Genomic DNA, 24822 nt, shown 5'->3' with positions numbered 1-24822 from the left:
ACGTCCAACAGCCTGAGACTCCTGTTCTTCCCAGCGCCTCACAGTTCACGGTGGTGCTGCTGCTGCTGTCAGCTGCTTCTCTGACCCTCGGCCAGCCTGGGGGTGCCGCCGTGGGGCATGGACTCCAGACGCTAGTGCTGGGCCATCTGTCTTAAACTGGGCGTGGTGGACCCATCAGGTGCTCTCCACCATTCTTGTCTGTGAGACAGGCAAAAAAGCCAGACGGCCGGGGCCTGCTTCACCAAGACCCTTCAAAACCTTTTGATCGGACCAACCAAGGGAACCAAAGGCTGACTTTTGTTCCAATGGCTTTTCCCAATAACACTCTGGGATGGGAAAGTTACCTACAGGGGCTACACCAGGCAACCATGTGACAACCAGTCAGATACCTTAAATCTGCCTGAAAGGCCAGGCGGCCTGCGATCTCGGGGTGGCTTCTAGGCTTGACTTGGATTCTCCTCAAGCTCAATCTGCCTGATGATCTGTATTGAAGGAGGACAGAGCTGAACAAAGAGACTTGACAGCTGCCCATTCCCCACAAGGGGCCTGAAGGGCAGATGGGACTGGGGTTTGGAGGACACCCACATGGAGGGACTGAGCTAGTAATTATAGCTCAAGGTGGCTAATCTTAGGGGGAGAGGGTGAGGAACCAGTGTAAGAGTATTCCTTCTCTCCTTCTGGGCCTGAATCCCAGCACCCTTACAGTCCCCTCTGGGCGCCTGGGAACCAGCCCAAGGAGCCGGCCCAGCAGAACAGCTGTTCTGTAGGGATGCTCTTACCGTCAGGAACTTCATCTGGTCTCTTTCTCTTCTCATACACGACAATGATCACCACGAGGATGATGATTTCAGCCAGAATTCCCAAGAAAGGCCAGAGTGGGGCCAGGTGGCTCCGTACCCTGAGGACGGTGACAAAGGAGGCAGAGCCAACGGAGTTGGTAGCATTACATTCATACTCGCCAGGGTCTTCTGTGATCTGCAGGTTCATGATGCTCAGCTCCGTGTAATTGTCCTTGTTGATGATGAAGAAGCGGCCAGAGCTGTTGACAATCTCCTGTGCAGGAGCAGAGAAAGCGAGAGAACACAAAGGTCAGAGCAGGCAAATCCGTGCCCGAGACGGGGTAACAGGGTGCTTGTCCATCCTCAGCAGGTTACTGGCTGGGACCAAGGAGCAATGTCTAACACCGTCTTTGTCCAAGGAACTTTAAGTACTTCATCACTCACTTCCCTTCAATCTCAAAAACAGCAAATCAACAAGCTTCTAATAAAGCCAGGGCAGAAGCCTCCCCTACTATTGATCCTCTGAACTCCGCAAACTTCTGTGAAGTGAAGGGAGGTCCTACCCTATGGACCCGGAAAGGAACGACTCAATCTAGAAAATGCTGCTCCAAACACCAGGGAAGAAACTGTAACAGGGAAGGATGGAGAAGGAGGGCGCAGGACCGCCTTGGTCAGGCACATATCTGGTAGCAGCAGGCCTATCGATGACTCCGGAGTCAGCACATCTACACGACACGCGGTGAACTCTGGGAAGTCTCCCTGAACTTCTTCTAGAAGCAATGCTGAGAAGTCAGAGTGGGGAAAATTCATACCTTTCACTTCCTTTCAGAATGACAGGGTTAAAGGAAAGTTCATCCAGTCAGTTAGCAAATATTTCCTAATGTATGCCACATGTTTTCTGTCCTGCTGAGGGGGAGGTGAGACAGAAGGGGAGAAGTATGGCACAAAAATGAACAAGGAGACTGGCCTCGAGGGGAAAGCAGAGCTCCAGAGGGGTCATCAGAGGGATGTGGTAGAAAGCCCCAAGGTGTGAACGGAGCACTCTGGGCCATGGAGTGAGTGGCCACAGCTGGAAGGAGTCTGGGAAATCTCCATAGAAGAGCTAACTTTCAACTAGACTGTGGGGGAGGAGAGCTGACAAAGCAGGACAGGAAAGCTCCAGGCACACGTGGGAGGCAGAGGTGAGACGATGACCAGGGCCTGGGTGGAGCGGGGACAGGCTTGCAGCACTGATCTCAGGGGACACTAGCAGGGGAAAAAGTGACTCATGGGCCAGTCCACATGCAACGACTAAAGCGTAATTGGAAATAGTAGAGGGGAAAGGGAAGGACAGTCCCCAGAATGATGCCTGACTATGCCAGAAATCCTGTCCACATCTGCATGAGAGCATGGCTGAAATGCGAAACTCACGGCTTTCAAAATTAGAGTCATTCTGTGAAGCTTCAACTCTAGGACTTGGGAAGCTGCCAGTTTCTCTAACCCATGCTCTGCTTGCTCACTAATTTTATGTTTTTCACTTATGACCTGAGGTGACTGGTGTCATCTTTGGTCCACAAGGCTTCAATGGGTATTTTTAAAATACCATCATACGTAAGAGACTTCCACCTTTCCAATCAATGCATAATAAGATACTGGGTGGGATCTGTCCTACTGTCACAGAACTGATGAGGTATCAAAAGTACCCCATATTCCAAAAAAGAAAAAATGGCTCAAACAAAGATGGGGACAGAGTCCTTCCAAGGGCTTATGGAAAGGGAGCCCCATAAGGCTATCTCATCCCCAGTCATCACCTAAACTACATTACCCCAGTCAGGCTCTAAGGCAGAAGGCAGGATTGTAGATGACAGGAAGAGAGTTAACACTTGGCACTGTATCCTTCCACCTGGCAGCCAAGAGAATCACTCAAAGTTTGGGGGCGCCAAAAAGAAAACATCTCTTTCCACTGGGTGTCTGTTCAGGCAGGCGACTGGCTGGTGCGCCCTGTGCCCCTGTCTTGGGAAGGAGTTACCTGGAGTTGAGAGGCCACAGCAGCCTACACTCCCACCACCTGAAAGCCATGATGTTCAAGCTCCCTCCACTCCAGAGGGTCGCCTTCAGGCGAGCAGACTCCAGCGGTGAGAAGCTCAGGACAAGATCACCCACGGCTAGAGCTCAGCGGGCATCGGAGAGGTCCACTCGGCAGACCTCTCATACTGAGGGCTGGCACCCGGAAGAGCTCACACAGCTCCCAAGAGACTGAGCACCTGGATACCTGCTGCACAGAGGCCAGTCTCTTGAGGCCACAGAAGAAGCAACAACCAAGAATGGACTACAAAAGCCAGAGAAGTGAATACTTGTCCCTTCTTCCCTCCCCACACAGGAGAGAGAAGCAGCCAGAGGACAGAGCAAGGACACTCCTCTGCTCTCTTTGCAGGCTGCAGGAGAGGGGGCAGAAGATAAACTGGAATGTTGGATTGGACTCAACTCTTTAACAACAGAGAGGTCCGAGGAAGCTGTAGGGCCTGTCCAGAAGAGGAAGTCAGAGAACTGCTGAAACCAGCGTCTAGGAAGACATGAAAGCATTTACCTCAGCACTCAACCAAGCTGAGGCTGTTCAGAAACTGGCTTTCAAAAGCATCAACCTAGAAATAGCTTTTCTTCGTCCTGTCCCTCTTTCGTTAAGTCTTCTGTCTACCGGGGGAAGAGCAGCTCGGTGGCAGAGCACATGGTCAGCACACACACGGCCCTGGGTTCAAGCCCCAGTCCCTCCACAAAAAACAGATAAATAAAAACCTACCTACCTCCCCCCACCAAAAAAAAAAAAAGTCTTCTGTCTTTCAAATGATATATAGCTTGAAAACAAGAGGAAGTAATAATGTTTTATTTTCAATGTCTTCCAGAATACAACAGATAATTAGAAGTCTGTGGGCATGAGAACAGGAGAACTGATAACACCCACTGAGGACTCCCAACCGGCCCTGGCAGAAGCTCCAGGGCCCCCCACCAGGACCAGTAGAGAGAAACGGGCAGTTCCTTGCTGGCACCTTAGAGGCCCGCTCTGAAAATGCCAGCCAGCAGCAGTTTCGCCTCTCCATTCCACCCTCATCCCCTCATGAAGGGTTCCTCAAACCTGGTCCTCACTGTTCGTGTGAGCGTCCTTCTCACCACTTGACATGTTATTACTGGGAGGCCACCGAGTGGGAATAATAACGTACTTGAAATAAAAAAAACCGGAACTGACCCTTTAGTGGGCTGGCCATCTGCCTTGGTTAGTAGGTAGGTGATGGACTAGATGCTCTCCAGGGTCCCTCCGATTCCAAAGGCTGCCCGTCAGGAGGACGCCTGAAGGGGGCGGTGCTGGGCTCACAGCACCGGGGAGGGCTGTGTGACCCCCCCCACCCCCGGCAGACATCCATCGGGGGGGAAGCAGGAATCTAAGGCTCTGACTCCGCCAGTTTCATCAAGAATCATGCCACGGATTAGAAGAGCTGTTCCTTTGACCTCTTGTGAAGCAAACACTGTCGGATTCCCAACGTCTACGTTGCCCGTGGGCCCCGTCAGACTGTCCACTTCTAACGGGTGTTTCGTGTGCTCCAGGAATATACTAGTAACCGCCTCACTGCCTTGCCGTCCCCAAAACGAGAAAGGTGCATTAAGACCACTTCAAGACCAGCATTTTCTTTAGAACAAATGGACTGGAATAATAATTAAAGTTTAAGATTGGCACAGGCTCTCCTGGTGTCCTGTCTTGAAGGCAAGCAGCCCTACAGCTTTACTAAATCACATATAGGGCTCCGTGCTGCTCAGAGTCCGTCAGTGACTTCCAGGTTCATGACGCAGCCGTCCATGACTCTGGAAAGGGTGACCCAAGCCACACCAGCCAACGTGGCATGCTGCGGAAACTGGTCTAGATGTCCAACCCCCCCACCCAGGAGAAACTCCAGCAGCCACGGGGACCAGGTCCGGAGAGCCAGCGCTGCCTCCTACTCACCACGAGCATACCGTTCTCCTTCTTGCGCCAGATCCACTCTGGGTGGGGGTAGCCAACCGACTTGCAGTACATCATGGCATCCTGCCCTTCGTTCTTGTTCTCGCTCCGTTTATGGCCAGTGATGTCAGGAGCAGCTGTGAGAAAGAGCATTGAATATAGTTACCATGGGAGCCTATGCTGAACAGAATACAAAGCCCCCACCTACTGGCTCAGAGCCCTGCTTCTAATATACTCTGGCTTTAGACTCACCCTCCCATTCAGCTTTGATAGCATGCATTTCAAGTCAGAACAGAGCAATGGAACCAACCCTATCCCCTACCTCCAGGCCACCAAAGCAGCCCAAGCAGACCCCAGGATTACAATGTGTGAAGTTCAACTAATAATACAGGGGGTCCTCCAACCGACTGTTAAGAGGGCACAGGCTCAACTGCCTTAAAGCAAGCCATCCTTTGAAGAAAATGCAAACAGCAGTTGTTATCATCTCTTCTACTAGTCATGATATTTTCTTAAAACACATGAACAATAATTCTGGACTGTGAAATATCATACATGCCCGTAAGGAAATGAGAGATCCCTGAGAGCAAACAAAACAGGACTAAAAATCAAGTCCTACTGCAAGGTGTGGAGGAGCAGCAAGTGCGTGGAGAAGCTGTGTGATGAGCCCCATCGGCCAAGGCTCTCCCAGGAAAGGGGATCCAGCAAGCGGGTCCTCACAAGGGAAGAAAGGAATGAACGGGAAATTCAGCCAGTGTCCCAAGAGGTTTTATTAGCAGCTTAAGAATCTGACTTGTACATGTGAGATGCAGTCATCTCAATGAACTCAGTCCTGGGGGAGTTTCTAGACATGCTTAAGGCGACTGGTCTTCTCCACTTTCAAGAATCCTTCAGGAAGAAATAGACAGTGCCCATGGTTTAAATGTTAGTTAAGTTTAGAGGATTCAAGACGCCTGAGGTAAGGGCTAACTCTTGGAATCTGGCCTTCTTTGCTCTTAACTGGATTTCCCACCACGCCTCACCAGCTGCACTGATGGGAAAGCAGTGAAACTCGAAGTAGGCCGGACGTCACCTGGCTAAGTCGAGAAGGGGAAGTGACCCGGTAAGCCTGGTCCAGGCCCCACTGTTGCCGGTTCCTCAGTTATCCCGTGCTTCAGTTCTGTACTTATCATCAAAGGGAGTAATCCTAGCCACTGCCTACATCCAGTGTGCTTGGACAGAGAGAAAAGTGAGAGGTCGAGACGTACGAGCCTATGTAACTGTTACATCGTGGGCTGACCGCATGCTTCCCCTACGACTGGCAGGCTTGGTGTGGCTTCAAAATACTCCAAAGTCCTGCTACTCTCAGACCGTGCATCCCAGACCACCTCCTAGGGCACCTGGATAGTAATGGAATGAGCCAAGATGCAAGCTGCCTTTATAGCCACTGCCTACCAGACTAAGGCCTGCTTAGTACTGCTCAGTGTGAGGTGTTTTCTGCGTAGCACGTTATAAAGGAAATGTCTTTTTGCTTTTCCAGGCATAATTCCTCACTCCAGAAAGGAGTGGGTCACGCTGGCTCAAGTTCCCATCACAGTCACTCAGACTCTTCTCAGGCCTACTGTTCAACCTGGTCACCCTTCCTCGGGGCTTTCTCCACTCAGTAAATCACGAAGGACCACGTTAAGCATGCCAAGGAGTAAGCTCCAGAGCCGCAGCCCAAAACAGCAGCCAGGGTTGGGGAGACACACAAGCAGAGGAGCTGCCATGTCTGCCCCTGGCTCGGTCCCCTTCACCTAACAAGCATTTGCTGAGCTCTCACCACCCACCGCGTACGTCCCAGGGTAGGGGTGGGGGCCCATTCTGGTGAGGGGAATTTCAGCAGTCGTGGAGATAAGGGAGCAGGCCACTCATCTGCAGGAAGAGCACTCCAAGCAGAGGGAAAGGCAAAGGCCTTGAGGCAGAAGCGTGCTTGTTATGCACAAGAACAGCATGGAGGACTTTAGTTGAAACACAGTAAGCAAGGGGGAGATGGGAGAAGATGAAATCAGAGAATGTGCCCAGATTGGATAGGACTTTACAGGCCAATGAAATTACTTTGGCATTTACTCTTAAGTCAGCTGGGAAGCCACTGGTGAATACTAGGTGCAGGTATGAAATTATCTGTGTGCTTTGACCGGCTCCCTCTGGCTACTGTGTGGACAACAATTACAGAGAGACAACAGCGGAAGCAAGGCCAATTAGGAGGCTTTCAGAGCAACCCAGGCACAGGAGAGGGTAGTGTGGACAAGGGCAGGGGCAGTAGAAGTGAGGAGATTCTGGATGTATTTTAGAGGTTAAGTTAATGTATTTGTTAATGCACTGAATGTGGGATGTGAGAGAAAAAGGCAGTCAAAGATGATGCCAAAGTTTCTGGCCTGAGTAACTAAGAACAGAGTTGCCAGTTACGGAGATGAGGAAGACCACAGAAGAACTAGCACGTTTGCTTGCCTGCTTGCTTGTTTTTACTTTGTTTTGTTTGAGGGTGGAGCAATGCTGGTAGTAAAATCCAGTTCAAAGGTTAGGACATGTTAAGTTTAAGAGACTTATTTATTTAACATCCAAGTGAAACTGTCAAGTAGGCAGTAGAATATCAGGCCTGGAGCTCAGGGGAGTGGTCTAGGGTAGAGATGCAACTTTCAGAAATCAGCCTGTAGGTGATACGTTTTTGCACTTTCATTCTCCTTTGCCCCACAGAGAATACCCAGTCTGTTTACTCTGGTCCAGTTATCCGACTAATTCCAACAGTACTGTGAATTCACTAACATTAGTTTTTGCTTTAGAAGACTCATCCCTAAGAATACACATGAGAACCATGTAGAGGCTTAAGGCTGAGTTGGTTTATGGTTCCAGAGCCTCTAAAACGCTACTGCTCTTGGAGGCCACGACCTGGGGAGAGGGGTGGGGATGGCCTTCACCACTGCCTTGGTGCTCGGGCCGAGGAGAACACTTCTTTCCCCTTCCATTCATCTGCTCCAGATTCTAGAGGCTTCTACTTACAGTGCAAAGGTGCCTTAGAGGCTACTGTGTGCAGACACTGCACAGGAACCGAGGCCCCCCCGCCGACCCCCCGCCCCACTTTACTGGCTGTAGTGAAGCCTACAGGAAAGCCCTGTCCATCTTCTAAGTTAGATCTACTGCTGCTTTCTCCTCAGCCCAGCAAAGAACACGGAGTGAAGCTTAGGAGTAATATCCTTTCTACCTAATGTACTCAAAAGAATATTGCCCTGACTCTTCACCCCTGGGACGGTGGAAGTATGGCTAGTGTACTAGGCAGGGAGGTGATTAACCCAAGCCACACACCCAGCTCTTACAGGGAGTGATTACAATGATCACTTTAGCCTCTGGGTCATTGAGAAGTTTTCCCACTTCTATCTTTATGGCCACTGCTCAATCAGAAAGTCTGTTCCTGCCCCACCAGCTGAGCAGGACAGCCAACCCCCAGCACGAAAGGTATAGGCTCTCAGAGCACGTGTCAGTAGTGGCCAGGGAGGGCGCCCCTCAGGGGTCAGAGTCCACCTCTTAAATAGCCCACAAATTCTGGTTGTTATTCTCTCCAAAAGGTGGAGCCTAATTTCCCTCCCCTTGAGTATGGGCTGGACTTAGTGGCTTGATTCTAAAGAATAAAATATAGCACATATTTTACATATACATATAAATATGTATTTATAAAATGTATTTTACACATAGAAAATATATGTAAATTTATATACATAAAAATAGAGGTGTGGAACTTTGGAAACTAGCACACAAAATACAATGTGGCTTCCTCCTTACACACACATGTGCACTCTCTGTCTCTTGTCTCTCTCTGAGATCACACACTCTGAAGGAGGCTAGCTGCCACGCTGGGAAGGCACTCAGCCTATGGCTAGGCCCACATCATGAGGAATGAAGGCCTTCTACCACCAGCCACTGAGGCGGCCATCTAGGAAATACATCTTCCAGCCCTCATCAAGTTTTCAGATGACTGCAGACCCAGCCAACAGCTTGAGAGACCCTGAGCCAGAACCACTCCACTAATCTGCTAATTCCTGCCCCACAGAAACTATGCTGTAAAAAGTATCTGTTGTTTTAAGCCGGTAAGTTTTGGGGCAAATTATTATGCAGCAACAGATAACAAATACAACCACCCAATGAAGCAGACATCACCCCATTTTTATAGACCAGAAAACTCATGTTTGGTAAAGTTACTTAACATCTAAAATTACACTGGGAGTACTGGAATCCAGATTCAGGGCTGACTCTGGAGATCATGCTTTTTGTACTTCATCATATAGAAGAGGAAATAAGCCAAACTGGAACAGAGTCCATAAACAATAAAAAATATACAACATGCATTACTGGTAATTGCCTAAATGGCCTCTCTGCTTGTGGATGTACTAGAACACTCTAGGCCTGAGGTGGGACTGATCCACCTGCCAGAGTTTAAGTACTTCACGTACTATAATGTAAAGAGCTCTGAACTTTAGGTCACAGAAACGCAGCTCTGTTGCGACTTCTTGCTCATCAGCTGAGTAAGCTAAGGCAGGTCATTCCCCGTCCTCTGAGTTTCAGTATTACTTTTGTAAAATGGGAACAAAATACCCACCTACATCATAGAGGTCTTATGGGGATTAACTTATATCTATCAATCTAGCACTTGATTGGAGCACAGGGTCAAAAATAAAAATTTACACTGCGCTATGAGGGAAAGGAAAGGTTGGGCTAAGGCATTACTGAGTTCAGAGAAATCAGAGATACTGATTATTATGTTTCTCCTGGCTTGCTGCTACAGACAGGACCTCTGTAACTCTAGTAAGGTTTACTCAGGTCAGATACTGACAAATTATAACGATTAATGGCCTATTTATATTGGTTTCAGTGCCTCGCCTCGCATGGGCTTGCCATTTAATAAGGAAGTGCTTAATCAGATCCTGCTGGTCTGCAGGCAGGTCTGAGGAGTAGGTCTGAGGAGCGGGACAGAGCAAATACTGCCTACTTCCACTGACATTCTCAAGGAGGCACAGACTGGGCAGCAAGGAAGTAACAAAGAGATTCTTAAAAGAGATCACAGACCCACTTTAGAATTAACTGACCTTGTTAGCCACATACTCTAATCACATGAGTTAATGGATAGATCCCTCCAGTAAACTAGTGAATGGCCGAAGCCAGGGTTCCAGAAGAGTCTCAGTTGCTCGCCAACACCTGACCCAATTTCACTGCCTGGGCCTTTGGCTGAGGACAAAGACATGTTCCTCAGCACCCTCTGCTGCCTGACCTGCAGGCACTCAGAGCGGAGCCTCCAGCTCCTGTGTGGCTGCTGGCTACACCAAGTGTCACCTTGGGCAATGGAGACATGTTCAGCTGAAGCGGACATTAAATAAAGTTAATGCCACAGAGTTGAGACAGGGATCAAAGTATGGGGCCTCTTACCTGGACTGCTTATTTGGTGCTCACTTTTCAAAGCAGATTCATAACCTTTTCAAATTTTCAAAGAAACTCCATCCTTGAAGATACTGTACAATGTCTCATCGTACAATATATTGAGACTGCAGAGGAGGTCTCTTTGCTTCCTTTATGCAACCCATCAAATCCCAGAGACGTCTCTGCTACAGCAAAATAGAGGCCTGGCTTAAGGCAGAGGAGAGCTAAGGCCTGCTGCTAGCCAAGGGCCGCGCGAGCAGCAGCACGAGCAGCAGCACGAGCCTGGCCAACGCGGAAGCAAGCAAGCTGCTGGCCCCCGGCTCAGGAATTAAACTGAGGAGACGCATCAGTGGCTGTGAAGAGCAGAGCAGCCTGTACTCTGCAGACGAGGCTCGCCCTCTCCTGCAGGTGGAGCTACTGAGTAGGACGCGCTGAAGTCTCCCCTAAGACAGCGATTCTAACCCTGGCTGTAGACTGTCATTGTCCCGAGTGCTTTTAATAAGCCTGATGCCCAGGCCACATTTCACACACATTAAATCAAGTTTGAGAACCACTGCTCTAACACCTTTCCTGGTGTGAGTGTCCGAGATCAGTGGACTATGAGGAGGGAAGGCCCCTTAAGACAGGGAGGTGAATGAGTGGAGGTGTGGGGGGCACTAAGGTGACATTCCCGAAGCTGAAACACTGACAGTCACTACCACTAGGAACAGAAGCTTAGAAATCATTTCCTTCAATAACCCAGCCTCTCATCTGTGTCCATATACGGGAACCACAGCCCTTCAGCGCCTTACAGAGCCTTCAAGACCAGCTGCCTCGACCTGCTTCGTCACACATCTGGGGCATCTGAGGCCCAAGGGAGGAAAGTGACTAGTCAGGGTCATGGTGAGTTTTTAATGGGAGGGCTGGGAGTAGAAGCCATTTCTTCTAACTCTCAATCCAACACGTTTTAATTGTTACATGCTAAACACAGGGGTGTGGCTCAGTGCCTGGGAGCACAGGCCCTGGCACTGGAGTGCCTGGGTGAGAACTCTGGCTCCACTGGTTAACTCTAGTCACACTGAACAACTCATTCAACTTCCTCAAGCTTCAGCTTTCTCACCTGGAAAGTGGAGATAATAATGGCATTTCCCTCAGAGAGTCGTGAAGACTACAGGAAAGGGACAGGTAACGAACGCATCCAGCACGGTGCCCGCACACAGTACATGTGCAATGACGTTCGCTGTTCTTATTCTTACTAAGGGAGGGCAGGGTAGCACCCTGAAGAGAGGAGAATAAAGAACAGGTGGTTACTTGGGCTAAGGTTGATGTTCAGAATGATCAAAAGCAGCTTCAAGACATTACTGTTATGCTTTCAAAGACTTTTCAAATTGGGGCAATTCTGACTCAGAATCAGCTTTGACATCAGCTCTGACCTAAACTATGTCACAACCTCTAAACATCTTCACCTGTCAAACTAGCTGCCTGCTGAACGAATAAATGAGTGTAATACTGCATGCTGCGGGTGCTGCCCAAATGCGAGATGCGTGTTATCACTCTTACTAATCATGTTTGTCACCATCACCAGTTTGACTCAACCGGGTGACTTTTGATACATCGCTTGTAAGGCCGTGCAACAGAGTATGAAACAGGGATGCAGGGCAAGGTCACTTCTAGAAATCCTAACACTTCATCATAATATTCAAATAGAAAGAAAGCTAGGAAGTGGGGAGGAGAAAAACAAGATCAATCTTGGCTCTCACAGCCACCAAAAGACTGAAACTCACCTGAAATGTCCAGCGAGAGGGGGTGATAATGACAGGCCCAAGAGGACACCAGATCCAGCCCTTCGTGGGGCTGGGATGTGCCTTTCACAAGAGGCAGTGGCATTTTTGGTGCAGAGGATTTGACGACCTCCAAAATCCTTGTCTAAAAAGAGCAATAAAACTCAAACTCTCTGTTTCTTGGATTAATCAGAACGGCTGAGGAGTAAAGATAGGATCTGGGAGTCATGAGGGGGACTTTCTCTTTATAACTTCATAAATTACACAGAAAATTTTAATTTGCTTTATGAGCACTTTTTTTAATTTCAGAAAAGGAAGAAGGGAAGAAGGAGGAAGTAAGGATTAGAAAGGTTGAATAATTACAGAGAGAGAAAATTCAACACTATTCATTCAAGAATGCTGTATAGTAAAGTGTGGAGTCTCTGAAAGACACAACCTCTGAAGAATCAAAAAGCTCAAAAAGGAAAGAGATGCCTCCCTAGAGTGACCTAAGCTGCCCCCAGAGAGGCCGGGCTGTGGGGCAGAGGTCCCATGAGGTCTAGTCATTGCCGTCTCCTGTCCCCTAGCCAGCCCTGCCCCGCCTTCCACCCCCAGTGTCTGCTCAGGTCACCTGCCTAATACCTAAGAAATGTAATCCTCAACAGTAATAGTATCTTCCTGTTTACACTGTGCCTCATTCTTGTCCTTGAAAAAAAAATAAAACCCTCCTTCAGCGGCAAGGCCTTCCCTAATACATGTACATATGACATCCTCAAAATTCCTTTCTTGACAGGGATCCATAGGTTAGGCTGGAAAAGCACTGCCGCCTTAGGTCTGCTCCCAGACATGTCTCCCTCCCTCCAATTCCTTCAGCCTTCTTTTCTTTCGTACACTGCAAGTAACTCAAGATTTGTCACCAGACACAGACTAGCCAGGGAGTGGGCAAGTCCTGCATTCCCAACAGTGTTGAGCCCAGAAAGCAGCTTGGGGAAGTTCTCAACTGCAGGGAAAGCCAGATGGGGAAGAAAAGGGCTGAGTGTAGAGTTAAGTGCTAAGGGGTGTGTGTGTGTGTCTCTCTACGTACACGTACGTACACGGTCTGAATTACACCACGCTGGAATGCCGATTTACTTAAAGCCACTCCTTTCAGCAGAGGTCACTTGTTTCCTGAATCCCCTGAATGTGTCTGTTCTTGAGTACAAACCATCTCTTACCTCTCATTACTCAGCCGAGTTTTCAGATCATTACAGCTATAAAAAGATAACTGTCTCTTACCTGGCCCTAGGGGCACTGAGGAAATAAAATGAGAATTTATGTGAAAATGCTTTGGGAATAACACACACACAGCACTCTAAATTCAAGGCAGTTTTCTACCCCAACCACGACTGGGAGCCAGCTTAGAACATGATCCTGGGCCTATGGCAAACCTTTTTAAGCTTATACAGGAAAAGCCAAATGTTCAGTTTTTACCAGACCAAACTCTCTCTAACCTGAAAGACACTAAGCATTCAGCTGTCTTTATCCAGGTGTTAGGGGCTAGAGGGAAAAGACAACTAGAATTTCTAGAAGTCTATATGAATTTTCTTGAAAGACTAACATATCTGTGTAAGCTAGACCCAGAATATGTTTTAGGATTATATAAAACAGAATTCTCTTAAGGTCTACTTCTTTAAAACCAGGGTACTGCCGCCTGCCCAGTCCTCCTCGCCGGGCGCCTTCGTTATGGTGAGAGAACTGTGAGCATGTACCTTCCTCGGAGGACGCTCCTGCCTGTGCCCACCAGACCACCTTAGCTGGTAAAGAGGGTGTCAGGAAAGATGCCTCTGGAGCCAGTGAACCAACCTCACCTTCTCTAGTAGCCAAACCAATGGAAAAATGACCTCTGATTCCCCTCCTGAAAACGCTTCTCAGAAATCATTAACACCAAATCAATGACGAGTAGGGTTAGTCAGGACTTGCAATTGTCCGTAATTATCCTTCAGGCTTTGGAGAGCTGACTAACTAGACACACCACTTTCCCTCCCTCATCCGTCCTGTTCCCTCTGCACTTGGACTTTGCACCAGAGGCTCAGCCTGGAAGCGCTGCAGGGCCTCAGGTCTCACAGGGAGGAGTGAGACGTCGCTGTAGCTCAGCTCACCCAGGCGGGAGGGGCCTCAGCTGGCTTAGAGACGATGTGTTCTCACACCTTCACCCTCATCCTGAGCAACTGTGGCATTCTTCAAGAACAGACAGAAACCCAGATCTCTCCAAGAAAAGCTACTGAATTAATCAAACCCCAGGTCCTCTGGCCTGTGTGGACTGTAACCTTGCCATCATGACTCAGCGCCCTCGGGCATTAAGAATTCAAACTGGCAGCCGGGAGGCACTGGCCGTCCTTTCGTCAGCTCACAAGTTAGGGCTGTGTCACCAAGACATTACTTTCATTTAATAACATCATATATCAGAAACTTTGAATGTATCAAAGCTTTCCTTGAATCTGAATTTTCAGTCTTCCAAATATTTTAAGAAAAACCTGCATACCTGCTATAGAGGCTGTTCCCATTTCCTAAATTTATCCTTCCAGCTTCTAGGGAGCTAGAGGACAAGTCTGTGTCCTTTCTAAGTAAAATGAAAAGGACTGGAAAAACCCCTCCTCTCTCCAGTCTAACCTCAAACAGTAGCCCTGCCTCCCCATGATCATTTTATAAAATGGAGAAACACGGGAATGGGAGTCAGGACCCGGGTTCTGTGCTAAGTCGGCCACAAACTGTGTGACACAGAGCCAGTGGTTTCACTGTTTTGGGTTTTGGCTGCTTCTTTGACATGATACAGGAAAGCTAGGTTAAATGATGTTAAGTGGCTCTGACCCTACTGGCCTGTCCTGGAACTTCCAGCTACACCCTCATCTGTAAGGTGCCATGCCCCCAGAGTTCCTGTTAAAATTCTAATGAATTATCCACAAACAGCTAATGTTCACACTGTCCTTTGCCAAATCCTGCTGGTCCACTGGAGACACCTGCGTAATAACACCTGTAAGGCACTGTTCTACGAGCTCTATGTAAGGCCAAACCATGTGAAGCTGCCAACATTCAAACATTTTTTAAACTACAAAAACAGCAACTGCATATGGCTCAACCTACTATATTAATTTATTTACTCTCCCTAACTAACCCATGTGCCATGCAGTAGGTTTTACAAGTGAGGAAATGGAAGCACAGAGAAGTTCACAGCTCGCCACGTCACGTAGCTAGATGACGGGGTGTGGATTTAAACCCGGGGAGTTGGACTCCTGAGCCTGTGGTTCTAACCACAGCATTATATTGCCTCCCGTAACGGAAACAAGAAGAGCTTGAAGACTGAAGTCCAGACCAAGGCAGTGTCTTGGAAAGAAAGTGAGAGGCTCACGCTGCAGCCTCTGTTGGGTTGTACCTTTCACTTCAATTGTGGCATTTGCTTTAGGAGCACTGACAAAGTGATATACACAGTGGTATTCGCCTGAATCCTCAGCTCTCGGCTTATTGATCCTGCAGAGATGAGAAGAAAAATCAAGTGAGGAAGCTGGGAACAGTCAAAATATACAACAAAAGGAGAATCGAAGGGGCAACCAGGGACCCTGCTCTACAAATTAATGCATGAATACAACTCACCTCCTCCTAACTAAAAGCAAAAACCTCCCTCTGTATATCCCAAAACATTAATGTTTTACTCCTTACTGGGTGTCAGGAATACAAAGATGGTCCCTAATCTTCAGGTGCTCCAGTCTGTTGGGAGAAATAAGCTGCAAAATAAGTGATCAAAACGGCAGGCTCTACAAAGTACTATAATCTATATTTAGACGCGCAGGACGGAGCCGTCACCAAAACTTCTTGCTCATCTGGTGGTTCCAGACAAATAAATGAGAACAAAAAAAAAGCAAATCTTTTCCTGTGCGTAAGACTTTGTTTTGGTAGTACTGTTCTTCCCACCCTGTATTTTAGCAGCATGCCTTTCAGTAAGTCTACTCACTAGCAGGACACAGGAATAGTTAAAAAAAAAAAAAAAAATCTGCCATCAGAGCATCAGCCACAGAGATGCAAAGAAGCCTTAAACTTTTAAAGCTTTTAGCTGCACCTAGAACTCCAGGGCCCTGCGTGATCTGGCCCCTCCCTGGCCTCATCTCAGCCACTTTCCAGCCCTGCTGGTCTCCAGTTTTTCAATGTGCTGAGCTTATTCCTTTCTCAAAACCCTGACACAAGACGTTCCTTTATACACAGTGCTCTTCCCGTCACTCAGCCTAACGCCCTTCCATCAGCCTTGGCTTGTGTGTTACTTCCTCCCACCCCTAATCCAAGTGCCAGCCCCCTCCCTGACGTTCTCTCTCAGAGTACACTGAAATTCTTCACGGTACTCATCACAATGTGTAATTATGTATTTGTGGGACTGCTTGATGAATGTCTGTTTTCTCAACAGACCAAGTTCTGTGTGGACAGGAACTGTTTATTTGGTGCACAGTTCTATACTCAGCACACAGCCTGGTGCCTGGAATATAGCAGAAAAATGAGCAAACAAGTGAATGAACACAAACTTAAGAGTGCACATCTGTGCACAGATCTAAACCAAGTCAAGCAGAGTGAAAGGAAGGACTGTAAGAAGTATGTATGACCAGAACAGCATTTCCTCTGAATCCCACAGCGCGATCTTGAACAAGCTTTCTTGCCCCTGAAGATCAGCTTCAAGTCAGCTCAGTTCACTCTGGTGCAGACACACCCCACACAAATACATGCAGAAAGACTTGTGTGTAAATACAGAAAATAGAGAAAAACAGCTTCCAGATCAAAAAACAAGCTTACTCAGCTCCTGCTCTTTTGCTCAGTGGTTAAAATATGATACTTATGATGGTCAAAATCTCCACTGTATTAGTTAATGTCTGAGAAAAACTCCTAACCTCAAACACTGACTGGCTAAATGCAGGTATCCATCTTACCGTTCATCTTAAAAAAGAAACAAGAGACTATGGCTCAGGAGACACAGCCCATCCTCAGGACTGTCTCAGCATATCCACGGCAGCATAATATTCTGAGGAGCTGTCAAGAGTCTTCTCAACTTGACACAAGTGCTGCTTCTTACATCAGTATGCTCCCAATAGGAAAACAGACACAAGTTAGCTGCTCCTGGCAAATGTTCCACAGTTTGGAGGAGCAGCTGCAGCTAAATCTTTAGGGCTTAGACCAACTGTAAGTTCCTTGAGAAGATGACTCTCAAACTTGAGGCCATGCCTATGGGCTCAAAATCTCCCCATATTTCTTTCATCTGGCTACTGGGAAGCAATTAAAGCAAATCGAAAATGTCCCTGCAGGCTAAACAGAAGCAGGGTCTTGAGACTGGCTCCATGGTTGACTTATTAAGTGGCCCACGGGACTTACCAGTTGTTACTCTACAAAATATGGGAGAACACATTCCCTCAACAACTCTGACAATGCAGAATGCCCTGGAGAATTTCACGTAGGCTGAGGAAAAAGGAAGAGGTATTTTATAAATGCCTCAACTTTATATGCTCGTGCTCAGACTTTATATATAAAGTTATAGTTCAAAGCTTTGTAGGTAACACAGTACAAGACCCAAGAGAAACATGATTGGATGTCTGGTAACCTGAAAGAGGTATTAAACAACAACAACAACAACAACAACAACTTGTGAAACTAAGGGACAGACCGAGAAGAGATACCTTTTATTCCACCCAGTATCTGTTTGACTAACCTTTACAATTTATGAGGATATAGCTGAGGCTGTACTTCCAGTTTTAAATCAGAAGAAACTACAGTGGAGACAGTACCCTGCCACTAAATGGTATAATATAGCAGGGGAAAAAATGACCTAGGTTCTAGAAAGTCCAAAGACGTGGAACCTAGACTTCGTTCTGCAGGATGGCCTTGAAAGCAGTCAAGAGTTATTATTCTTTGAGTCTCAGTTTCCTTACTCCCCCCAAAAAAGAGGAGGGTCCACAAATTAATGTGGGCCCATTAAATAAAGGGTATGAAATGACCTCAATTCTGCAGAATACTGCAGAATGTCCTTGCTACAACTGGGTACACAGGTTTTCCTGGTCTCACTCTAGTGAGCTCTTTCTTTGCACTGCATCATCCTGACAAATAGGATTATCCGGTCCTTTTCAACAAGGAACAAACTACTCTGAAAAGTAAAGGGCTATATGTTCTAAATATTCCAGAAAAGCATCAAATCGTTGGGTGCTGGGTGACTTCAGCCAGCAAATATCCCCTTTCATCCAAGGATACTTCCAGGCTACCATCCTTTTCCAGATCACTAAAGAACCCTGTATCCACCAGTCCTGATCAGGTTATGGTCAGATTAAACACCCCTAAAAGGAAATTTACTAGGAAATCTACTCAGTAGAAAGATCACTTAGGGTGACCTTGCTCTAGAGTCCTGATTTCAATTTCAATCTGATTCCTCAAACCACTGGATTAAGTCCAGAGACCTGCATTTAACTGTGGCTTTTTTATTGACTAGCATTGTTACCCTAATCAAATCACTCCCTATGCCCTCAGCCGCTCTATTATCATAGTGAGGGGATCTTTTATGGCTCTCAGACCTGGCTGCTCACTAGCATCATTTGGAAATCTTTTCTAGATTCCTGGGCCCCACCCCAGGCATACGGGATTAGACTCTCCAGGGGAGGACCATACGTATCTCATGTCTCTCCCACATGCATAATTATAGATTATAATTGTCAAGTAAGCTCAACGATGTTCCCCCCATCTTCCCAGAAGCTGCTAGCCCCTCTCTCACCTGTATTCCATGTTGCTGGCATTCTTACGAGCGGCGGTCAGTTCTACCCCATTCTTTGTCCAGTAGCTGTATGTAAGGGTGTGGGAGTTGGAGGTGAGGTTACACTGCAGGGTGACAGGGGGCGAAGAGCTGTCTCGAATAACGACCTCTTCACTGGTGACAATCCTTGGCTCTGTAATAAGAGTGCACAATGATAGGGAGCCACAGTTTCAGCCTCTGCAGACCTGGCCTGAGAGTTGGATGGGGCAGGATGGGGAGACTAGAATAAGAGGGAGGGCAGACAGGACCACATGAGGAGTTTCACTTTATCACTTTGGAGGAAGTCAAGAAAGGAAAAACAATGATTATAAGCAAATGACCACTAGCGCAGACAACAGCCTGAAGACCAGTTAGCCTAGACGTGAAAAGAATGGGAGTATTATGGATGCTTGTACTGGCAACACTCCACTTACGCTTTTGAATACCACCATTTTATGAGATAAGAACCACCAACTAATCGGCTTCAGTTAGAAAACCAGGTTTCACCTTGCAGGTCTGAAGACAAAGGCAGTATCATTGAGGTGACTAACAAACTCCCTACGGAGTCACTAGGCCTGGAACAGTAATAACTATAATTAGGTAATACATGTATGGCTTTTCCCACATTTAAATCTGAAAAATCTATGGCAAACAAGCCATGGCCATTAATTATGCAGAAAAAGACAATGTAGATCCTAGAAGCAAATTTCCTGTTGGAAGTCTACTGCATTTTCCAAATTTTGCCGAGAGAAAACTCCTAAGGAACCGTCAGTTCTTCTCTCCAGCCCGTATTTATTCCCAAGACAATTTTTTTTTTCAGAATTGCACTTTAGAACACTTTCCATCCTGAGATAATATAACTAGAATGCAGTATGTGTTGCTATTATGGGCTCCTAGAATTTTAGAGCTGAAAGGCCCTTAGAGTTCAAGGAATCCCACTCTTAAAGAGCTAGAAAGGTAACATGACTTGAGCAAGGCCTAATTACTGTTAGTGGCAAAGCTGGGCCTAGAAAACACGTCTGACCAAATTATTTGTCCCTCCCCCCACAACCCCAAAACACCCCCCATACACTTCCACCCCAGGGCAAGTTACATACTTCGTCTTCTGGTTCTATCCTGGGCTTAGATAACCTGGGATCACTAGTTTAATATCTAGAAAAATAACCTATTTGAGTCAAATACTATAACACACTGAGCGTAAACTTTCTAAGGCACGGTATCAGCATCCTTCCTGGAAGGCTCACCCTCTCAGCACGTGCAACTCCATCACTGCAGCAAAGGCAAGATGTCTGCTGTCTTTCACTGTTGTCGTTTATCTTTACCTTTTCCCAGGGTTAGTTCTTTTTCTACTTTTGGCCAAACATTTTCAGGTAAAGTCTAAACCAGCCATCTTTTCCCAACCACAATTAGAGGTGTTTACCCTTTTATTTTTTTTTCTGACTCCTTCTCAGAAATCCTTGACTAACTTGCCATTTCCCTGCACCTGGCTACTTCCTGTCTACACTCTGTAGCAGCTCCCTGACACCATTTTGTTCAGTATAATGCTGACTCAACTCTTGAGGACAAAACTCTCTCCCTTCACTGAAACGAAGCTTTGTTCATTGTGCAGAAAGGGGGAGAGGATGGAGAAGTCATGGGACACTTGAAAAATGTAATGCCCAAGGACCTCCTAAGCAGTGTGACAGTTCTGTCAAAGCTCATACTGTCAAAGGAACTTGTGACAAATACAGCAAATCCTCAAGTTTGCTCAAATAAACTGGTTCTCACTATTTTCCAACTCTGGCAAAAGGATAGTGGTTATCTTCCATTCAGCACTGGTCCTTACTGGTAACGTCACACAGGGGCTCTAGTACAGATAATGGAGGCATAGCAGCCACTAAGACAGAAGCAGATGCATGTCAACACGTTAGCGCAGTGGTGTCCCACGGTTTCCAAGACACACTGGACAGAAGCCAAATCCCTGGGCCTTAAGTCGAGCAGAACGGCTGCAAATCCTGCAATGGAAGGCGCACACATACCATCAGCAGAAAGCATCACAATTCCAGGAAAAACCAAAACCAAGCAAAAAACAAGAGATAAAAAAGAGAGAACCAGTACTCCACAGAAATTAAAAAATATAAAGGCAACATTAAAACCCAAGCACACTTTTAGGTTTTTACTGAATTTTTATTATCCAATTTTATTTTCTGTCCCAGTTGGGACTCTCCTTCTGGTTCTTCCTCTGAGACTGCGCTGAGACAGGGTAAACTCTGAGAATGAGGCCAAGAGCTTCCAGATGTTTAAATACAAGGAGGCCACAGCAAATGCTGCTCTTACCTGTGGTGATGCAAGCGACCACTGTAGCTCGGGGAGAGTAAGAGGCTGATGAAAGCAACCTGGTAGACTTTCTGCCAAGAATTCTCAGAAGGCAAAGGAAAGCACTTTTTCCCTTAAGTGTTAAAGATCCAGGAGAGAGTCAGCTGGGAGCAAGTTGATAATTTTAATAGGTTTAAATATGATTCTGCACCACAGAAGGGTTGCGGGGTGGGGTAACCTCCCTCCTGTGATTGCTGTATATGGAAACCAGCGCTAGACCAAGCTCCTGGGCCATGGTACCACATCTGCATTCTGCACCAGGATGAAGGTGGGACACTTATTTCTGGTCAAATACTGGTGGTTGAGCATTGCCCGTGACAGTCCAAGAGAGATGAACATTTAGGAGAAACTCAAAAGTTCTTACCTGCCACTGACTCTTACTTAGAAGCAGTGGCTAGGAGACCCTTAGCCTAGCCATCATTCATATGCAGAACATGCTATGGGCAGAGATAACCTAAAAACTGGGCACATTTCTCTTCCTGGCTTACATCACTGCCAGGAGTCCATTCTTAGGTAGAAAACTTCAACTTCCCCTGGGAGACAAATGTCCTGGAGGATGCTGAAATCATAGAACAATCCAATTAGAGTGGAATTCAGGGTGTTTTTTAAAAAAAGAAGCCTGGCTCTCTAAACAGTTGACTAGATTACTGACTAGTAACTGACTAACAGGAAGTCTGAGGAGCGTCTGAACTAACCAGGGTTTGGTTCAATCACAGGCAGACACCCTTAAGTCAGGAAGCCTATTTCTAAGTAAACTGGGAGAATGCTACATACTCTCGGGACTGATAGGTAGGTACCCCCAAAGCTTCGTCTTCTAGTTCCAAGGCATGACCTTCCAAGTATGAGCCTACTTGAGTCAGGCTCCTGCAACTACAAGTACCAAGTGCGCAGCCCAGTCCATGCCTACAGACTTCTGCAGAGCTTTGTGGCCATTTGGGTAATTCTGCTTTTGTAAGGAAAGGAGCAAGGCGGCAGGAGAAGGAGGCGTGCAAGGGAAAAAATTATTAAATAAAAGAAAAATCACTGGGTTAATGTTCCCCATTTTCACAGAGACAAGGTTTTCTTTTCCCCTTTCCAGAAGCAGGTTCTCTGATTCAACAGTGCCCACTGCAGCAGCCTCGCTTCTCTCTCAAGTCCTCTTCTTCACAGGCATCTTCTGAGTTGCTATAAAGAACAGACAACTAATTTGCTATTTCCATGTAAGTATACAGATTCAAGGCCCATGTCATACTACCTCCTGTTATTACCAAATTCCTCATAAATTTACTACTTTTACTTACTTTCTCAAAATCAATCAGTTCTTTAAGCCAAAACTGGCAATAGGAGCTCTTACTGAGTCCTGGAAGAAAAGGTAAAAAACCCAGAGGATCTTCCCATTAAATGGAGAATGGTTCCTCAGTTATAACCAGGTCAGATGTGGGAAAAGAACTCTTTCCGGCCAGAAGCACTGGCTCTGCGGTGGCTTCTCCCTCCTGGCTTCTGACCATACAAGCAGCAAGATGCTGCCCAGAAGGACAGAGGGCCACAACGCTCCTGTGTCTGGAGTCTTACTTGTATCCGCTACAATGGATGAAGGGACGGATTCTAAGCCAGCTGCTCAGCTCATCCCTCAGAGGAACAGGGTTGGAATTTAGTGTCCTCTTTTATAAAGACACAATAAAATGCCAGTGTGAATGGCTTCCAAACTATTTCTGGGGTTGCCAGCCTCTGGGATGAGGAGCCCTGTGCCAGTAGTCAGTCATCAAAGTCAAACTGTCTGTCAGCAGGTCCAACTCTGACTTCAAAACAATGTGATAGGGGGTTTTAAAAAACACTCTGCAGTTTGGTGTCACCTGGCTCCTAACAGAAAGACATATGGAGGAAATCCCAGGCTGCTGCTTTAAGAGAACAGGAGACTGGATGGGCAAGACTAGTGAGGAGTATACTGCTGCAGTGGAGGGCTGTTATCAGAGAAGCACATGCCACTGTTTTAGAAAAGAAAAAGAGCTGGAACTATGGAAATATCCAAGCTTACATGCCACCCAACAACCAAAACACACCACCACACCGCACCCATGGCAACATTCCCATCACAGAACAGGATGACACCAAGTCACAGTGAGGGAAGAGGCTGGGCAGACATAAACTTAAAACCATAGAGGTGAAAGCAGCTACTGAGAGAGCTTCAAACAGATGAACAGAAGTCAAAATTGTTAGATTCGGGAGAGCAATAAAAATAGAAAGGCACCAGCGGATAAATCAGCAAAGGGATAGCAGGAAACCTACTACAGAATTAAAGGGGAGGGAGAAAAACAACTCAACACTGCCCTGGATTGACTGCCTGGTCTTGTAAGTTTTAGGTGTTTTTTTTTTTTTAGCCTCCCCAGCTCCACCTCCCCACCTCTTCCCAGTGTAGATGATTTTGGACAGTCACGGATTTCCCCAAGTTCTTTGTTCCTGAGGAGAAAGACACAGAGAAGGGTTGGGGGATATGGGAAGGTAAAGAGAATGGCAAAGAAGAAAAAAAAAAAAGTTGCCACAGATATTTTCATACACTACAACCAGAAGGGTCGTGGGTTTGAAAAAACAAAGACAAGGGTGGGGTGAGCGATCATACTGGGGAAGAGGGAAAGGAAGCAGAAGGGGAGGGTCATCGGGCCACCTCTAATGGCTACAGTACTACTACTGTAGGGTGCTGGACTCACTCTGAAGGACGCTTATGGTGGCCTGGGCTCGAATCCATGTTATGGAGGGGTTTTGCCTCAAGTCATTCCTCTTGGGGTCGTTGCTGGCCCTGCACTCGTAAGTCCCAGAGTCCTCCAAGGTGAGCCGGGTTATTCTCAGCACACTCACGCCGTTTGACCCGTAGGCGGTGTTTACGGTGACACGGCGCTTCCGAGCACCGTCCCACAGCTGTCTGAAAGACTCTGCCCGGTTGACTTCTGCGTACCACCACTGGATCTCTGGCGTGGGGCTCCCGACCACGTCACAGTACAGCTCAAACGCGTCCCCAGTGAGCTTAGTTTCTGACATGGGCGACTTGACAAACCCAGCTAGAGGGAGGGGGAGCAGGAATGCAGTGACAGGCCAATCAGAAAAAAAAAAAAAAGAATCAACAGGTGTTAATAGTAATTTAAAGAAAAGAAAAGAAAAAAGCAAATGAGTTGCAAAGAACAAAAAGGATTCATTTTTAAACTATAAAGAGACAGTAAATAGCATTTCATACAAGCTTTTAGAAGAAGAACCACCCTGGGAAGCTCATCAAGCAAAGGCAGGCTAATTACAAGCTGGGGCAGCCCAGGTGCTGGCCAGGCAGAAGCAAGCCCACTGGAAAGCATTTTAGCAATGGGCCCAGCTGGTAGGAATGAGAAAGCCTCAGGTCTCAGGGAAGAGTCTCTTTCCTTGGAGCACAAACCATTACCTTTTCAAACAGGCAAGTGGTGAAAGATAACCAGAAGTGGCAATAGGTTTATATGCCAAGTCAGGATCTCTCTTTCGGATGGGTGAGCACGTTGTCAGAGATGCAGTGTCTTTTATGGGTCTCAACAAGAAGTATTGACTGACCTGTCGACACCTTCTCTTGGGAGTCAGAATCAAATTTCAGTTGAAAGGCACAAATTTCTCTCTCATGCAGGGTCCTATCCTCAATTCAGGTTAGACTTTTCCCCACATCCTATTCTTTGCTGGGCCTATGAATAACCCAGTGACCTGTGATTAAGCAGCCTCTATTTGAATGCAGACCTTCAGGCACAGGAGAGCAAGATGGTCTGCACTTCAGCGTGAGAACTACCATGGGGG

At 47.0% G+C, this 24822-nt stretch overlaps 1 protein-coding gene across 2 annotated transcripts in view; it reads right to left on the bottom strand.

Moving 5' to 3' along the window:
- NPTN (neuroplastin) overlaps positions 1-24072 on the bottom strand; it is a 32646-nt gene extending 8574 nt beyond the window's left edge. Inside the window, exons 1-6 of one of the 2 annotated variants that reach the window (XR_012502744.1) lie at positions 23730-24072; positions 18673-18844; positions 15316-15410; positions 4750-4883; positions 780-1053; positions 390-482 (exon numbers count right to left, since the gene is read on the bottom strand). Coding sequence is in view for 1 of the 2 variants with exons in the window: in XM_010955367.3 (XP_010953669.2) it covers positions 780-1053; positions 4750-4883; positions 15316-15410; positions 18673-18844; positions 23730-24057 (1003 nt within the window). In the remaining variant the exon portion in view is untranslated. The remainder of the gene's footprint in view (positions 1-389; positions 483-779; positions 1054-4749; positions 4884-15315; positions 15411-18672; positions 18845-23729) is intronic. The other variant, XM_010955367.3, reaches the window with a different exon arrangement.
- Positions 24073-24822: the final 750 nt, after the last annotated feature.

Source organism: Camelus bactrianus, chromosome 27 (genome assembly GCF_048773025.1).
Source record: "Camelus bactrianus isolate YW-2024 breed Bactrian camel chromosome 27, ASM4877302v1, whole genome shotgun sequence".
NCBI classification, from domain to species: domain Eukaryota; kingdom Metazoa; phylum Chordata; class Mammalia; order Artiodactyla; family Camelidae; genus Camelus; species Camelus bactrianus.
This window is presented reverse-complemented; position numbering and strand designations above follow the sequence as displayed.